This window comes from Lates calcarifer, linkage group LG9, assembly GCF_001640805.2.
Source record: "Lates calcarifer isolate ASB-BC8 linkage group LG9, TLL_Latcal_v3, whole genome shotgun sequence".
Taxonomy (NCBI): Eukaryota; Metazoa; Chordata; class Actinopteri; family Centropomidae; genus Lates; species Lates calcarifer.
The window spans coordinates 19123690-19142161 of NC_066841.1; the positions used below are offsets into that span (position 1 = coordinate 19123690).

The 18472-nt window shown below is 38.4% G+C and overlaps 1 protein-coding gene and 1 long non-coding RNA gene across 6 annotated transcripts in view; both read left to right on the forward strand.

The window, feature by feature from the left end:
* Positions 1 to 15619, forward strand: part of lin54 (lin-54 DREAM MuvB core complex component) — a 58628-nt gene extending 43009 nt beyond the window's left edge. Inside the window, exons 2-16 of one of the 5 annotated variants that reach the window (XR_007813892.1) lie at positions 3205 to 3989; positions 5424 to 5535; positions 5719 to 5849; positions 6344 to 6499; positions 7230 to 7431; positions 7545 to 7618; positions 7717 to 7914; positions 8011 to 8102; positions 8612 to 8686; positions 9087 to 9189; positions 9290 to 9427; positions 9531 to 9733; positions 10524 to 11074; positions 14360 to 14453; positions 14999 to 15619. Coding sequence is in view for 3 of the 5 variants with exons in the window: in XM_051073081.1 (XP_050929038.1) it covers positions 3234 to 3989; positions 5424 to 5535; positions 5719 to 5849; positions 6344 to 6499; positions 7230 to 7431; positions 7545 to 7618; positions 7717 to 7914; positions 8011 to 8102; positions 8612 to 8686; positions 9087 to 9189; positions 9290 to 9427; positions 9531 to 9733; positions 10524 to 10725 (2442 nt within the window). In the remaining 2 variants the exon portion in view is untranslated. Of the gene's footprint in view, positions 1 to 598; positions 724 to 3204; positions 3990 to 5423; positions 5536 to 5718; positions 5850 to 6343; positions 6500 to 7229; positions 7432 to 7544; positions 7619 to 7716; positions 7915 to 8010; positions 8103 to 8611; positions 8687 to 9086; positions 9190 to 9289; positions 9428 to 9530; positions 9734 to 10523; positions 12668 to 14359; positions 14454 to 14998 lie in introns of those variants that run through there. The other 4 variants (XR_007813891.1, XM_018694326.2, XM_051073081.1 and 1 more) reach the window with 4 other exon arrangements.
* Positions 15620 to 16015: 396 nt separating this feature from the next.
* On the forward strand, positions 16016 to 17276 carry LOC108895472 (uncharacterized). The gene is made up of 3 exons (XR_001962965.2): positions 16016 to 16428; positions 16878 to 16932; positions 17167 to 17276. It is a non-coding gene; the product is annotated as an uncharacterized LOC108895472 (long non-coding RNA).
* The last annotated feature ends 1196 nt before the right edge of the window (positions 17277 to 18472 follow it).

Sequence of the window (18472 nt, forward strand, 5' to 3'; positions counted from 1 at the left end):
TATTTAATGTTACTTAACACAGGCACACAGGACTCTCAGAGATAATGTAACAACCCCATTGGTTTGTACTATGATCACCAATTTTAATCATTTCAAATTAGTTCCTGAGAAATCATATCTTGTCTGTTATTTTGGCATGGTGAGCGGGTCTAAATACTACAATAACCATGAGCATTATGCACTGTTGCTATGGTGAGGAGGCCAGTCACATGCAAGTTCAGTATCAGGCAAGTTAATCATTTCAGGCAAATCAATATTTAATATCTATTATCTTCATTGTCAGGTTTATCAATAATTAAAGATCATCCGTAGTTATGGTTGTACCTTTTTGATAGTCATGATCACTGGTACAGTACTCAGATTATTTACCTAAGTAAGTACCAGTGCAACGATGTAAAAACATTCAATTACAAGTAAAGGGCACACATTTAAAGTCCTACTTCAGTAAAAAATAAGTAGGAACAGCAAAGTGTCAAAAGTAAAATTTTTATTTATATGACAGCATCCTTATAATTATTATTATTTACAGGCTTTATGCTAGTAACATTGTTGGAGAAGTTTTCCTGCACCTTTAAATAATACGTAGCGTTGACGTAGGCTTTGGAGGGCGTGGCCGGCCTGTGTACTGTCAGGGAGGAATGGCGCTCGGCGCGGTATTTTGAACAATCGCCTTTTCCTTTCCTCGTTTTATCTGGAAACGTTGCCTAGCGTAAAAAACCACTGGTAAGTTCGACTATCTGCTGTCCCACTCTGGAGTTCACCGCCACACTGTATTCTGTAGAAAGCCACACACTTGAGAATGTGTTAAAATGTTGAGGTATAATGTTGTAGCTAGCTAGCTCGGGTTAGCAAGCTCAGCAAGTTTGCTAGTACAGTTGTCCTGCCCGCTGGGCTGCTGGCTTGATGAGGCTCATGATGATGATAATGATGATGGTGAAGCTAAGGTTAGACACCAGTGCAGAAGACAGGGGCCAGGATATTCCCTGCAGCTGATTGTCTACAATATTCTGTGCGCTGAGACAAAGTTTGGTGTGCACCAACACATAAGTGAATAACATGAACTGTCTGTTCTTTGCAAATGAAAGTAAAAGCTAAGTTAGCTGAACACTGACAGTTGTTTTGATTAGACTACTGCACGATAAACGCTGCATGTATATGTGTGTTTGTATGTGTGCGTGCGTGCGTTTGCGCGCTGTCAAAAATTGTAACAGCACAAGTCAGCAGTTACCGTCGCTGTTAGCTGTTTCCATGTTACTTAGCTCCGAACTTGTTATTGTATCAGACGGTTTTCTGGTTTAGAAACGGGTCTTGTATCTTACCTGAGTCAAACATTAGACTTTCACGACGTTCACTAACTAAAATTTGTCATTTATAACTGGTTAGGCCACGCTAACTTGAACCACAGCCCAAAAACACAGACTAAATATGCCGCTAGGTAAATCTAAAGGTGCAATTGTATTACGTGATGCATTAAATGTTATGATCCGGCTGAATATCTGAAGTGACAGGAGGAATTATTGAAAGCTAGCATTGTTTACATTGTCAGAGTTTGTTACTTGCTTGTAGCCTACAGTTATCAGCAACTATTATCTTCAGTTGCCATGCAACTGCTCTGTTTTGCGGGTAAGTGACTTAGCTTAATGTAAATAACACTAAAACGCAGTACCTCATCCTTTATAGCTCAGTGTTAGCTGTGGAGCTAACTGAGCTGATGACGAGGTAAAAATGGCGGATCTTTCGAAATCCAACCCCGGCCTGAAATAGTAACGCAGCCAGCAAACAGCTTGTCGCTTTTTCCTCACTCTTTGCCCCAACCGGGATCACTTGTGGGGGTGTTTTTGCATGATTGAGTGCAGCCCAGCACAGTTTCTGTTGGTCGCTTTCAACTGGGGACGTGAAAACAATGAGAGCAGTTAGCTGTGTGTGTGTCTGTGTGGTATGGGGTGGGTAGGGTTCATATGTGCGTTTCGGTGGATTAATGTTGAGTGGAGTGCAGCAGGACAAAGATACGCCTGAGATGATCGGTGCGGCCTAGCTAACCCAGCATCAGCTGTCAGCCTCTGTCAAAATTACTTGAACTCAAATGTGACTCGTGCACACCTCCGTATTGATTAAATCTCACGTGATTACTGAAAACTAATTTACAGGTATCAGACCAAGCATTCTTGCTGAGAATACGGCTAACTCGTTAGCTTGTTTGTTTATTTTTCTTGTAAAGCCTTTGGAAGCGGACTGCATTCATACCCAAATATGTATGTTTATTAATCTTATAGAATCTTATAGAATTTACTAATCTTATCAAATGGAACAAATACAAAAAAAGAAAATTTTGTTTATTATTATTAAATGCATCGAGTATATGTAAAATAATCAACATACTTTATTACATACACCTGTACATTGCAGTTCAATACAGCTGTTCTGCCATAAAGCCTACTTTTATGATGCTTACAATGTTCTGGCTGTTTGACACTGTCATCGAAACATTAGCTAAATTATATGTTTCAGCACTGAGATGCCAGGCTGACATATAAGCCCACATCTGTGTATATGCCAGCAAACAAGAAATTAAAACAAGAAAAACAAGAAATTAAAGATCAGCATTAAAAAAAATTAACATACGTGAAAAAGTTTGCTGTTTTCTTACAGTTGCATCAACTAATGTACAGGGCAGGACATTTTGCAGCTGAAAAATAAATTTTTAGTATCACTCTGTAGTGGGCAAACCATAGAATGGGGAGAAAACAAATGTGTTTTAAAAAATGTCTTTGGCATTTCTGTTTTAAGAAAATTAATACTGGCTGATACTGATACAAATTTTTTAAAACCCTCAAATATTAATATTGGTATCAGTCTCACAAAATCTGTACAAGTTTAGCTGTAGGGGTCTGAGGTTGTAATGGTAGTATACTTTATTGCATTATATTGAGACCTGTTTCTAATATTCCACTTCATACATACAAAAAATTGAAAACACCCCTCAGTGTACAGTAGTCCTGTACAACACTTACACCTCTGACTTACATAATAAACATGTAATAGAACTGACATGATTCCAACAGTGTCACCAAAAACTGCTTTTGTATTGAGTTGTATTAATTGTGCCAATGGTCTGATGCATCAAAATCCAGAAACATATTTAATACATAAATATATTTCTACATTTTACCCTCACAATAAAAACTAACTGTGTTTCTCTTTCAGGATTAACAGAAAGCTGAGACTTTGCAAGCATGGATGTGGTGTCACCAGAGCTCAACAGCCTCCTTCCTGATGAGATCATGGATACTGAGGCCATAGAGGATGTCCCTCAACCCCAACCTGTCGCCACCACGGTCCAGTCAGAGCCCAGCGATGATACATCAGTCCCGATGGAAACAGATACGCCAATGGTTTCAGAAAGTTTGAGCCTGTGTTCAGATGCTGCTTCAACAGAACACACTCAGGATCTGACTACCTCTACAGCCACAGACTCTACACTCTGCATCAGCTCTGGAAGTCAGATTCCTATCTCAATTTCCAGTTCGTCATCACCCCTTCTTACCCTCAAACCAGCTCTGGCTACTTCCACAGCCACAACCAAAACTACAGATAGTGTAACTGGGACAAGTGTCTCTACAAGTGGGTTACAGAAGCTCACGGCTCCGTTCACCATCTCTCCTGCAAACCACCAGATCATTCTGAACAAGGTGGCCTCATCTCAAGCCACAGAAGCAGCAAAGTCTGTGGGTACACAGCCCCAGGTCATCAAGCAGGAAGGACAAAAACTCTTGGTTACAGCAATAGGAAAGTCAGGGCAACCTATTGTGTTGCAGTTGCCCCACACAGGCAGCAAGCCCGGAGTTTCACAGACTTCAGGAGATACCAAGTCTCAAGCTCCACAGTTTAAAGTGGTGACCATTGGTGGGAGGTCAGAACTGAAGCCGGTGGTGGGCAGTGCTAGCAATCAGGTGACCACATTACAGGCCCAGCAGCTGAAGGCTGTACAGGTAATATTGATTGTTTTGTGTTATAGTGCAACATTTAAATCAATGGATGTTGGTATTATTTGGCAAATTAATATTGTGGGCATTTTATAATTTGTTAAATATGTGTTACATATGATTACTATTCCTAATTTTAGCCCCAAAAAACATGATATTGTTAGATTGGATTTCAGGTTTCTGATTCTCAAACTTCTTTAGTATTTTAAAATGAGGCGAGAACAAAAGATTAGTCAGTAGGTCTTTGTTACAGTAGATACAATTAGAGATGACAATATACAAGATCTCAAGCTTGCTTGGACCAAAAAAGTAGTTTGATAAACACTTGCACAATGCTGTATAAATGGTGGGAAAGAGACAGAACAATAATGCAGATTTTGTCAGAGCATAAACCTGAGAATATGTATGATTCAAAAAGTCAGTCCCTAATACTTTGTACTATAATATGAAATGTGCTTGCTAATATTACTTAATATTAAAAGTTGGAGGAATTGATGTATGTGAAGATTGAATAAATCTTCAGTGACCAGCAGACAGACCTTGTTGTTTCACCACAGATTATCCTGATCAACACCAGTCCATGGATCTTCATACATTTTTTCTTAATGACTTACTAAGTACTTGTTGCACAGATCTGTTGCACTGATACTGCTATGATTCAGTGTTATTATATTGGCTAAATGTGACCATACTATTTCTTTGTCACTGTAGTCATATCATTAAAATCAGCACAGGCATAAAATGAATGTTTGTGCCTAAACATCTCCACTCATTGTCAATAAGTGAGAGAAGAGATAAGAGATTTGCTTCACACAGATATATTGGTACCAGTGTGTCTGTTGGTCAGTAAGTTAAAAGAAATTGCAGTACAGAAATGCTAAATGAGATTTGAGTTAAATGAGAAGTTACTAAGAACATACAATTGTAACTAGCAGTTGTTATCATTTTTTAATTTCTCTATGTATAAAATATCAAATATCAGAAAATCATAGTAAAGGGTGATGTCTTATAACAGTCTATAACCAAAGATACTCAATTTCATATGATATTAAACAGAAAAGCAGCAAATTCTTACATAAGAGAAGCTGAAGTCAGAGAATATATTGCATTTTTTGCTTGAAAAAGGACTAAATAAATTTATTTATGAATCAATTATCAAAATACTTGCAGTCCAATTTGGGAGTATAAACTCCCAAATATCAATTTCAGTATTGGCTTCAAAATTCCATTATCAGTCAGTTGTTCGGTGTAAGCAAACACCCAGAGCTTAGGTATTGAAACAAACTAACTAGAACATATCAGTGGCAGTAATTTAACTTTCATGAAGGTTTCTCTTTAAACTAAAGGCAATGTTTGAACAAAAGAAATGAAACACACACATTTAAATAGTAGCATTAGGTTATGAATGAGTGAGATTCATTTCTCTGACTTTCTCCACAGATTGCTAAGAAAACACCAGCATCCTCAGCTGCACCAATCAAATTTATCATCACAAAAACTGTCAACAGCAAAGGCCTAAGTCCTCAGACATCAGTTCCTCCTGTTATTGCTGGTAAGTTCATTCGAACTACCATTGTGTGATAATTGTACACCACTGACTTTTTGTTACTGTAGTCGCTTATTAAGACTAAATACACAATTAAGTACTGAAATGACAGCTTTTCTCCGATGCTCTGTTTCTGATGTAATTAAGCCACTTAAACCTTTTCTCAAATCTTGTACTATGTTTTCTCAGGACGGGTCCTGACACAGAATTCTCCAGTGATTCCCCCAAGGACCATCACTCTCTCTGAAACCCACAACACAAGTATACAGAGCATCCCTGGGAAAAAAATTGCGATATCACCTCTTAAGACTCCCAGCAAGGTAAATTTTACACACCATTTCTTTTTTTTTCTGTGATGTTTTTACAGATTAATTTAGTGTTGGCAAATTACAGGTGCTTTAAACCACCACAACTTTACAAGTGGTCAAGTTGAAGATGATTGCATTTTGACTTATTTTGCACAAGTGTTGTGTAACACTTGTGTTGTGTAACACTCGTACATGTGTAAGTCATATCAGTGGCCCTGAACCTGAAGCACCTACATGGAAACTCACCACAAGCGTGAGAAAAGTCGAATACTTTACTTCACACTATAGTTAAATCAGAGTGTTATGGCTAAACACACAACATTAATTCTTGATTGTATGAGAATTGTATTGTCAGTAACCTCCAGCTTCATGCACTACAACACCCAAATCTAGGCAGGTTGTTAGCTGATATGTTGTGAGAGTATTAATGAGATATCATATCTTTTTAGTATTTGAAGAGGTGAATAATTGGACTGATCATACTGTATTCTTCTTGTCTCTACCAGGTAACTGTGGTATCTGTGGCTTCCCCGACCTCCAACACCTCTCAGAAGTCAGTAGCGCTGCCTGTCAATGTAGCACTTGGCCAGCAGATCCTCACAGTCCAACAGTCCACGTCTGCATCTCCAGTTAAGGTGGCCACCAGCCAAAGCACAGCACAGGTAAGATCACATATTGTCAGCTGCAGTTTAGCCACATGTGCTCTTAACTGGAAACAGATGACTCTTTCTGTATCAACAATGAAGCACATGCAGATTTTTTTTAAATTTAGTTGACAGTTTCTGCTGGTGCTGCATTGCCAAAGCCACAGTCAGATCCAATGTAGAAAAGGCAGCGCACAACGTGTCGACTTACATGAGTTGGAAGTAGGGATGCAACAAAGGATTCATTTTCATTATCAATGAATCTGTCATTTGACATTCTGTCCGATGATTCCATCTTCCATCATTTGGTCTATAAAACATTAGAAAATGGTGAAAAATGTCCATCACAATTTTCCTGAAAGCCCAAACTGTTTAAAGTGTTAATTTTAGTAAAGATGTAAAGACATTTGCCTCTGTACTGTGTAAAGGACGTCTGCTCTTCTGTACCCGTTTACAGAGCATAAATTGTATCGTGTAATCTTACTTCTCTAAACCATTTTTTTATTCTAACTCATGCTATTAAGAGCAGACGTTGTTTTGTATCAGGTTCCTCCTTTCTACTACTACGAATGTCATTTTATGGCCAGCAATAAAAAACCTTTTGCCTAAGTTCTGACAACAGTTAGGCTTGATAGGAGTGTAAATCTGTTACGTTGTACCTTAAAGTTATAAGATCTCAGGCAGTGTTGATAGTCCTTTTGTCCTTTGGATCTAAAAGTGTCATCTTTTTTCATCTGAACAATTTCAGAGTATTAAACCAGTGCAGTCTGTGGCTGTGGGAGGCGTTGGTGGCTCCCAGTTCAAGACCATCATCCCACTGGCTACCCAGCCGAATGTGCAGCAGATTCAGGTGCCAGGAAGCAGGTTTCATTATGTCCGCCTCGTCACAGCAACAACAGCGAGCAGCACAGGACAGCCCAGTGGTCCCAGCACCAGCTCCATACAGACAGGTGATTTGTCAGCAGACATTTTCACAGTTGTGTTTATTTGGCAGATGGCACTTTAAGCAAAAGCAAATGCGGAAACTCCTCTGTGGAAACTCATGATGATTAATATCCCACAGCTAAACCTATGGTGGTCAGTACAGGAGCAGTGAGGATGTCTGTCCCTATAGTCCCAGCACAGACCATGAAACAGGTACCTCTGGTTTTCTGTAAATACTGTTTTATGTATCTTCAGACAGAGCTTCATGTGAAATGTCTTTGAGCTGCATTCATGGATTGCATTCTCTGTAGGTGGCACCTAAGCCTTTGACATCAGCAGCACAAGTAGTAACCACCACTCAGACCCAGCAACGCCTGATCATGCCTGCAACTCCACTGCCCCAGATCCAGCCCAATTTCACCAATCTCCCTCCAGGCACTGTCCTGGCACCAGCTCCTGGAGGTGGGAATGTGGGCTATGCAGTGGTGCCAGCACAGTATGTTACACAGGTTAGTGGAGTGTTGTTAGTGGTGTTCTTTTATAAATGCTGGTCTTAGATATGCATGTGTTGAGCCTTATCTGTTGTGTTTTCTTCCCTTCTGTAGCTCCAGCAGTCACCTTTTGTGACTCTTGCCAGCAGCTCTGGTTTCCCTGCATCCACTGGTATCCAGACTCAGGCCAGGCTGCCACTTAATGGGTAATGGACATATGTTTTCCTATTTATCATGTGGACAGACCAACCACATATACCCTCTATTTAAAACCGTGTTTAGAAAATCAGACCTAGATGACACACAATCTTGTGAACTAAAAAAGCAATTAGTGCTTAATGGGTTAAACAAATCAGCTACATAAAAAACTGGAGCCATTTAGTTACTTTTAAATGAAGTGTATTTTTGTATGTTTGCCAAAACACATGATAAACCTAGCAAGAAATGTGACCTTCCAAATCCCAAACTTGACAGTACAATTATTCTTTTAATTACTGATTATTAAATTATCTCTATTCAGCTTATTGTTCAAGCAGCAAAGGTGAATATATCAAAAATACTTAAACTGGTTAAGTAAAACTCAATAAAACTACAGAAAATAAATAATTTCTAGTATATTAAGATTAAGACTGAGTTAATTTCTTAACTGTACCAACTCATTGGTTAAATGTGCTATGGTTTACTTTTAATCCAAGCAATATTTTTCAATTGTCAGCAGCTTGTCAACGGCAGAAACAACCTCAAGACCAAGGAAACCATGCAACTGCACCAAGTCACAGTGTCTTAAACTGTAAGTAAGACTCTCATTGAGACTATTGTTTGTTTGTGACATACAGGTGTTGATGAAACTTGACCTTATGGGTAACTTTGTGTTTCGGATTAGCACTGAAACAGTGAGTCGATCAGCAGGAAACTGTTAGACTAATTAAGTCATTTTATATGCATATTTTTGGTGTAAGACAAGCAATTTACGTTTTCCAGTGTGGTCTTTGGGACATTGTGATATGAATTTTTAACTTTTCTCTGACATATTATAGACCAAATTCATTTTAAATCCAAAATAACCATTAGCAAATTAAGTAATCATTAGTTGCAGCTATATTCCTAAGCAGAGCAGAGAGCACTAAGATACAGGCTGGTAACTTGTTCAGGCAGATTTACTGAGTAGAGCTCTGTTTTTCTTCTTCTAGATACTGTGACTGCTTTGCAAATGGAGAGTTCTGCAATAATTGTAACTGCAATAACTGCTTCAATAACCTGGAACATGAAACAGAACGTCTCAAAGCTATAAAGGTAAGGAGGAAGTTCAGTATATGAGTTGTCTGATTGGAGTTACTACATGTAACTCGAACCAGATGACCAGATGAATAAAGGTGAAAATGTGTTCTCGCAGACGTGTCTGGACCGGAATCCAGAGGCCTTCAAACCTAAAATTGGTAAAGGCAAAGAGGGAGAGTCAGACCGTCGACATAGCAAAGGCTGCAACTGCAAAAGATCAGGCTGCCTGAAGAACTACTGCGAGTGCTATGAGGTGGGTTTTCCTTTATTGCAGTGTCTGCAGGAGCTGACAAATGTGACTTCTTTTTTTTTTTTTCCCCCATTCATATATTTTCCTTTGTTTCAACTCAATCAAGGCAAAGATCATGTGCTCGTCCATTTGCAAATGCATCGGCTGCAAGAACTTTGAAGAGAGCCCGGAAAGGAAGACGCTTATGCACTTGGCCGATGCAGCAGAAGTGAGAGTACAGCAGCAGACAGCAGCCAAGACCAAGCTGTCCTCACAGATCTCAGACCTGCTCATGCGGACGACGCCTGTTATTTCAAGCGGAGGCGGGAGGTACTGAAACAGTGGAGCACTTCGATCCTTGATATTACTATAATAGATAAGGTTGTTTATAATAATGATGATGATGACTTAAAGTTCTCTCATCTGTATGTCAGTCAGAAATACAGTGACTTGCAGCTCTGTAATTTTTATTGGACTCGCTGTGATTGTGGTTGATTATGTTGATAGATATCAATGTATGAAATCAAAATGAACAGTTATGCTGGTTGAAAAAACAGCATACAGTGCTGTTTAACTGACCTGCAGTAACATTACCTTGTCCAAAGTGAGAACTGTGTTTGGCCCAAAGTGATCCACTGAAAACGAGGTGACCCACTGAAAAGCTGCCTGTTGTTTTCTGTGTAAAATCCCACTGACTGACAGTGGGCTGGCCCACTTTAACTCTATAGAAAAGCAACGATATTCTTTAAACTTCTGTCTGTAATATCTGTCAGGTGTGTGCTATGGCCGACATTAAATCACACATCGCTGTTTAATGCAGTCAGTTTGACTGATCTTCTCAAGTGCAGAGGAAAGAAGGAAAAAAGTGGTAAGAATAAGGCAAAAGAGACCATGAACAGCTTGAAAAGGGGCGTTTGATTTCCTGAAAACTTTAAGAATTGGAACTTTAAGTTGGGTGTAGAGCTGTAGAGTTGTCATTTATTGACAGAGGTGGTGGATAGGGGTAGACTTTGGTAAATACAAGCAGTAACTGGAGTCGCCACCTCTGCTAACAGATAATGGCTGATGACGTGTAGGATGATGCATTTTCTTTCTAAGGCCTTGTGTCGCTTCCCCGCAGGTTGCCATATACGTTTGTAACGAAGGAGGTGCTTGAAGCGACGTACGAGTGTCTGCTGGAACAGGCCAAAAAGGCAGAACAGACTCATCAGCCTCAGGCCGAAGCAGAGAGGATGATCCTGGAGGAGTTCGGACACTGCCTCATGAGGATAATCAGCTCTGCAGGGAAAGCCAAAGCAGACTGTGCCTCCATCAACTGCTAGGCCAAGCGCCCTGAGGCCCTCCACCCTCTTACCCGCCCCGGCTGCAGGGTCTGAGACACATGGATTATGTCTGCTAACGTCAGCACTCTGTCTCGGACCCCTGGGGTTTCTCTCCTGCAGGGAAACAGGTTGTCTCCCTCATCAAAAGGCAGAACAATGGCCTGAAAGTAGACAGATTCCTTTGCCTGGGCCAAGCTAAGGCCAGCTGGAATAATAAACATGGAACAGTTGTTTTCACTGACCTACTGACTAAAGGACAAATGGACAGAGCAAATCGCCTCTGATGGATCTGCCTTCAAAATTCTTATCACGCTTGTTCACCTGTGATGGACAGAAAAGACTGACCAAGGTAGAGCTGAACAGGAATTTAAACTAAGTCTCTTCACTTTATTTTTCCCTACAAGGCCCTATCAGATCTGTTTTCTCCAAACCTTTGTTCTTCCATTTTTAATTCTATTTTTCTTTCTTTCCCATTTTGAGGTTTTTGAAAACAATGCCTGTAATTTTTATGTAATCAGTATATTTGTGCTTACAGTAGACAAACAGAACATGTATCTTTTGATATTTATTTTCACAAGTATTTGTAATCATTGTGAGCGCTAATATTGTGTGGCTTATAGTGCTGCAAACAGTTAATTATTAACCACGGCTAGGCTAAGTTGTTTCAAAGAAAATGAGTAGAGGCAATTTTAGTTTTGATCCTAAATGCAGTTTTAAGATCAATGCACACCCATAATGCATTATGCTCACAAACACACACAACAATGCTCAGAATAGTTGGCTATATTGGCAGAGGTACACATTTCTTCTGGTGCTGTTTTCTGTTTCATTAGTCACATGCTTACTGCACATTAAAAACACCATTAACTGAAAAGTAATTGGGACTTGTTAAGTGTTGTTCCTGACACTTGTTCCTAACTTAGAGCCCAGCAAAGAAGAACAAAGGGCAAATTACAGTCACCTGCTCCGTCCAAGACTGGTGTGAAATGAGTAGTAATTAAGAAATTAATTAATTGTTTGACAATTAATTAAGCCATTAATTCCATTTATTTTTGCCTCTTCCAGAGTCCTGATGTGATGTTTGCTGGCTCACTGACATAAGTTAAGGTGTCAGTAAGGCTGCAACTAATGGTCATTTTCATAATCAATGAGATTGACAGATTGTTTTGGCTCTAAATTGTCAGAAAGAAGAGCGGAAACCAGCAAATGCTTATCAGTCTTGCTTTTAAAAATGAAGCGATTATTCTGTTATCAAAATAGTTGCCAGTTAACTTTCTGTCAGGTTACTTATAGCTTCATCAAATAATAGCAGCTCCACAGTAGAATAGCTTCAGGACTGCCCCCCCCTCAAAATAACAAACACAAATGGCCAAGATCTCTCAACCAACCAAATTCTCCCAAAACTGTTCGAGACCTTTGAGATTTGAGTTTCTATCTTCCAGGAATCTTTATAGAATGGATACTGTTTTTAGTTTTTAGATGAGGGTCCCTGTTTTGTAAGGATATGTCCAAATCCATAATATGTGTATAAAAACCACCCACATATGACATTGACATTCCAAACTGTAACTTTCGAACGTCAGTGCCCATTTTAGTTAACGCATAAACATCAGGATGTTTTTCCTAAGATTTAATACTTCTTATTTTCCCAGATGTTGGAGCTGTTTCACCACCACCCACAATTTCTTTCATTTTTTTCCAGCTGTGTGCAGGTCCTCCATTTCCTCTTTCTGTTGTGGGAGAATGGTGTGTGTCAATACCACACTCAAAAATCAGCTGTATGCTTTGAGTATACTTTATTAAGTCACCACTCATGTAAACACAGTACAGACTAAAAACCTGCTCAGATTAAGTATATAGTAAGATTTGGGACACAATATTCATGTAGAGCTGAAATGATTAGCCCACTGACAGAAAATAAACCAGCAACTACTTGATAATTGCTAAATTGATTGATTTATTTATTCTGTAATTCTTTGTTCAAGCAAAAATACCAGATATTTTCTTGCTCCAACTTCTCCAAAGAGAGGATTTGACGATTTGTTTTTTTGTGTGATGTTGTTGAAAACTGAATCTTTTGATTTTTGACTGTTAGTTAAGACATCTGATGACATCTTCTTCTCCCTGGGCTCTGAGAAACTGCAAAATTTGTCATTTGATGGTGATGGTTTAGATGATGGTGTGTTTAGACAAAATAAGTTGATCAATGGAGAAAATAATAAATAGGCAGATTAACTGATACTGAAAATAATCATTAGTTGCAGCCCTAGTCTCATGCCCATGCATGTGGGTGATGTGATACAATGTCCTGTGGGTGGTTGCACCTCATTTCACTAATCAGCTGTTGGTAGCATTGATGTGCTAAGAGGTTTAGCAACGCACCAATAAAAGCAAAGGAGACGACCGCTAGCAAACAAACATGGATGTAAACAATGAAATTCCTCCATAAATGATCTCTGCAATGAGGAAACAACTGAGTTCAGTTCAGTAGGTCTCAAAGATACATAGTGTGTAAACATACACTCAGTATCCACTGTACAATGTAATGCAGTCTAATACAGCAGTTCTACCATAAAGTCTAATTGTATGACTATGATGCTCAGTTTTGGGGGTTCAGTTTTGTCACTACAGAGATGTGGATTGGACTGGATTATACTCCACTACTTGTTTCTAATGTATGCATATAAGATAGACAGAAAACTAGGAACACCTCTCAGTGTGATATAGTCCAATACAACATCACCATTAACATTGCCCTCAGTGCTAAAATATATCATGAAATTTACACATTTCCAGCAGTATCATCAAAAACTGAACATTGACCTTGTAAAGGACGACTTTATGATTGAATTGCAGTTGAATGGAGTAAAGTGACCACTGAGTATAACTATTCAAAATTTCACGACATGTAGCTAATAGTTTGTGGGATTTCAGTCTGACGTCTGAGGAGAGACAACTTATCCGTTTTATTTTATTTTGTCACAGTATCAGCTTTTGTATATGACTCACCACTTTGTCAAATATAGAGTGATAAAATCCACTTTTGCCAGGAATCAGTGTGGCTGAAATTCTCTCAGATTATATGTCCATGTCCAGAAAAGTATGCAAAACATTACTAGAACAGAAGTGCACTCTGAGTAGAATGAGATGTTTTGTATTTCTACGTGTAAATGCTCTCAAGCTCTCAATTTTGCATTTGAAATATGCAAAACACTACCACAAAGGCACAATTACTATATTGTGACCTATTTTTGTAATTACATAATGCTCACTAATGTAGCATCGTTAGACATCTCTTTCACACAAATTAATTTATAGTCCTCCTTACATTACCCCAACCATGCCTTCTCCTCAACAAGACATTCAATGACAGAAGTGTCTGCTGTAGAGTTAGCAGCTCATCACTGTGGCTGTAGCTGAATGAAATGTGTCACATGCCCTATCATCCTGACTTTAAATAGTCATTAAACTATATAATGTTTTTTTTTTAAAGATGAAAATGTGTCTGTATGCCTTTAATGTAATGAAACATCATTGTTTATTATTTCCACATAAAAACAGAGACAGGGAAAACGAAGTGGAAAGCTTTACTATTTTGCACCTAGAGTTTAATATTTTGACTTTACCGCCCCAGTCTTATACATGATGTCCATGGCTGTCCCCCAACAAAACTGAGGACACAAAATGGAAGATTGTGGACCTGACTGTTTATATTCTAAATCAGTCATGTAAGTGTCTAACAGATTTCAAATTAATCAAATTATGTAGACCTCATGATATTGACTGGGGCTTCTGGGCTTCCTGGGGGTCAATGGGCAGTTTCCTGCTTTGCCTGATTAGTAATCCAGTCCTGGGTATGTCACTCAGAGCTGACCTGCAGTATAAGTATCCACTGCTGAATAATACAGTGGCTGTACAGTGGCTAGGGTATAAAACCATCTCTAAAGCTGTTTGTGAAATGGATGAGACCTGGAACTGACAGGACCATGGACAGTTTATGACATAATGTGCCCCTGGGCACAACCATGTAAAAGCCTTCCTCATCCTGCCACAAAGGAGCAACATCCCCACACACAATGAGTATACATAACACATAACATATTTCTCATTTGTGGCTCTTTATGGTCGTTTTGTGTATCTTTGACAACATTTTACATCTCTTTGTGCTGACTTTGAATCGTTTGTAGTTGTTATGTGTCTTTTGTTGTGTGTGTTTGTAGTTTTGCGTCTCATTTTAATAATATTTTTTGTATCTTTCTGGGATATTTTGTAGGTGATGAGCGGGGGCCCCCCTGACCAGGCCCACTGTCCATGGACTTTTTATAAAGCTGGCAAACAAGGCAAGAAGTTCTAACTGAGATTGCCATTTAACACCACCTCGAGTTTGGAATCAAACTCACAATCTCTACTTCACTTCCTGTGTCTAAGCCACAAATATTTGTTGTCGCTGTCCACTTAGTTATCTTATTTTCTGACACGATGAGTGAAAGTAACAAACTGGTTTTAGATGCACCCTCCTACATTACATTTGTTAAATCATACTGACCAGTATTGAGGATACCGACCTATTCTAAGTGACAGACATTCAAGTACCATGGGCAAATATGTACACCATATACTTGCAAAATATATATTGGAGCACAGAAACACTCCTACAACAGATGCTGACCTCAGGTTTTTTCCTCCACTACATTTTGAATTTTGGCCTAGTTCCACTTCCCCTTAATGAAAAATCATGTTTGCCAGTATAGCAGCCATCTTTTTCTCCTCTTTTTTGTTTGTCTTCGTGACATTGTTTATGATGTAAAGCTATACCATCTGTAATGGTTATACATATTAGCTAAAAAACAAAACAAAACATGGTTTCATGACCACCTTAGTTTAGTTATAGATTGAAAATTAAATACAGTATTATGAAGTTTCTTGATGCCATAGTTTTCCTGCACCTTTTTAAGTGATGATTCAGCTTGCTAAAAATCGACCGTTGCCTGCTGTTGGTCATTGTCACTGACACACAGGCAATATTATTAATTCTACTACAGTAGTCTCCACGGTTGTTTGAGAGTTTTATTACTGCATGACTTGCAGAACAGCTGCAAATATGTTTTTACTCACATTTAAAACTGGGTCTGAATAAGATTCAGTGTCATTTTATTGCTGCGTTTACTCTCTCTCAATACACAAGTGACTTAATATATATATTTTTTCCTACATATGCAGTAGTATTCCCTGAGTCCCGTAAATACACTTACGTGTAGAAAAGAGTTCCCCATTAATGTTTGTAATTTCGAGACGAAGGGATTTGTAATATTGCATATCCTGCTCAGTAGGTGGCGGTAATGCACACAGAGCGAAAACTCAATAAAACAGAAGAACGTTCAGCTACACTTCATACACACCCCACACCAGTTGGTGGCGGTAATGCGCCGCCGACTAACGTCGAAGAAGAAGAAGTTTGGAGGCCAGTCGAGTGATAAAAGTATCGTGCGGGTGAAGCTCAGGAAAAATGATGAGACAGAAACGGTTAAATTTAATCTTTAAGCGTTTACATTTGTGTCTTTGAGCATATCAGATAAGTCCTGTCGTCATGGTAGCCAGTTAACTTGCTCCACCATTTTGTGCATGATTTTAGAACGAGGTTTCGTTCAATAACGTTAGCTGAAGTTACCCGTCTACACGTGGGGAGGCTTGTTCGTCAACTGGGTAAGGGTGTTGTAAATGAAATCATTTATTAATCTTGTTTTTGGTGGTAATGAATTGTAGACAGCACAGTAAGCCTGCTTCATGTAGGAAAGTCACTACCACCACACCTCGTGGTCAAGAAGTCAGCGGGGTCCAGCGTGTGTTAACGCGGCACGTTAAACCCCGGTGTAAAAACTGTTGTTTGGTAAAAGCTCGCATATTGACCAAGATAATATATCAACAGAACACAACTCAAGACATTTTATGAAGTTTAAATAACACCTCTTCAATTCGGCGTACATCATACAAACGTAACTTGATTATTGTTCAATAGTAAAGTGTACACGTGTATGCTTTTGTGTTGTGTAATTCACAAATGACGAACCGTTGCACACTATTGCACACGTGGTCTTTAGAATGTAAATGTTCAAGGTTAACATCTAAAAATCTAAATACATCTTGTTTTTCAGGTCAACTGAAGAAAGGCGGTTCCGGTGAAATGATCTTTGTGGACCTGATATACATGTATGTATTGCAGCTCTGTCATTTTCTATAATAAAGTGAATGGACCTATCCCAATGATTATATCAATCACTACCCATCTGACCCATTCATATGTCTGGGGGAGATTATCCATGAACTTCTAAATGAGGGTTTTGGCATTCATCTTCCAAATAAGCAGCTTGCTGCTGGTGTTGGGTGTACAACAGATGTGGATATACATTTTCAGTTTGCTTTAATATCTGTTTTTTCTTTCAGGGTCGTCCAGCTGAAGTGAAGGCAGAGCTTATCTACCATAAGCTCTTGACTGGTTTGTCTGATTTTTATTTTAAGCTTGTAATTTGCCAAATAAATACTTGTGAAGTAAAGTTGGTGTGTGTGTTGGTTTTTGGATGGTGAGGAATGTGCAGTACTTGACTTTCCTTGCTTATTACATATGTACTGACTTTTCAGCAAATACAGAGGAAGTTCATATTTATAGTTTTACTTAATCCTTTCATTTCCTCTATCAGAGTGGCAGTGATGGAAAGTAACAAACTGCATTTACTTAAGTAGTGTACTTAAATACCATATTTACATTCTTGTACTTTTAATTCTATTTGATGCCATTTTACATTTCACTACATTTCAAAGGAAAATTTTGTACTTTTTACTCCATTGTATTTCTTTATTTGTTAATTATAACACAGCAATATATTTATGTCGGAAGAGGTAGTCAGATCTTTCACTTAAGTAAAAGTAGCAGTACCAGAGTGTAGGAATACTGTCCTGTATTAATGCATACATTATTTTATTGCTGCAGCCGGTGGAGCTGAGTAACTGGTTTACATACTGCTTGGGAGTTTGGGTACTTCTCCCACTGCTGATTAAGAGTAACTGCATTTATATATGAAAGGCTTCACCATGAAAGTATATTACAACAAGAAGAACTCAGTTATTTCATATTCAGTACTGTGAAATGTAAAAGTTTCTATTACTTCTATTACTACGTTTAAGAATTTATAATAAAATATAACACTAGCATTGTTTGATCTGTTTTTATTTCTGCATTACTGTTTAGCTGTTATTGTAGCAATTTGAACATAACTTAAAAACACAAATTATATAAAACACAACTGAAAATGACAATTACAAGTAAACAAATAATCATTTAGTGAGTTTTGCTATTGCAGGAAAACAAAAAGTAAATTGAGTTATCTACTTAAGTATAATTTTGAATGCAGGATTTTTGTTTGTATTGTAATGTTTCCACATGCTGATTTTGATACTTTTACTCAAGACTTAAGGATCTTAGTACTATTAATACTTGTATGAAATACTCACTATAAAATGACATTTGAACATTTAATACCTTTAGATGTAAAACGTTCCACATGTATTATTCAGTGTCAGGATTTATCTTGTAAATGTAATGCATGTTTGTGCAACATTAGAACATGCAAACTGCACAAAACGCAGATCACAAGTGGGACACAACTGAAAAAAGCAAAATATTACAAATAAACAGAAATAAAGTAAAGATAATTTATGCTATAAGACAAAATGCCGTGTCATTACATCGTGT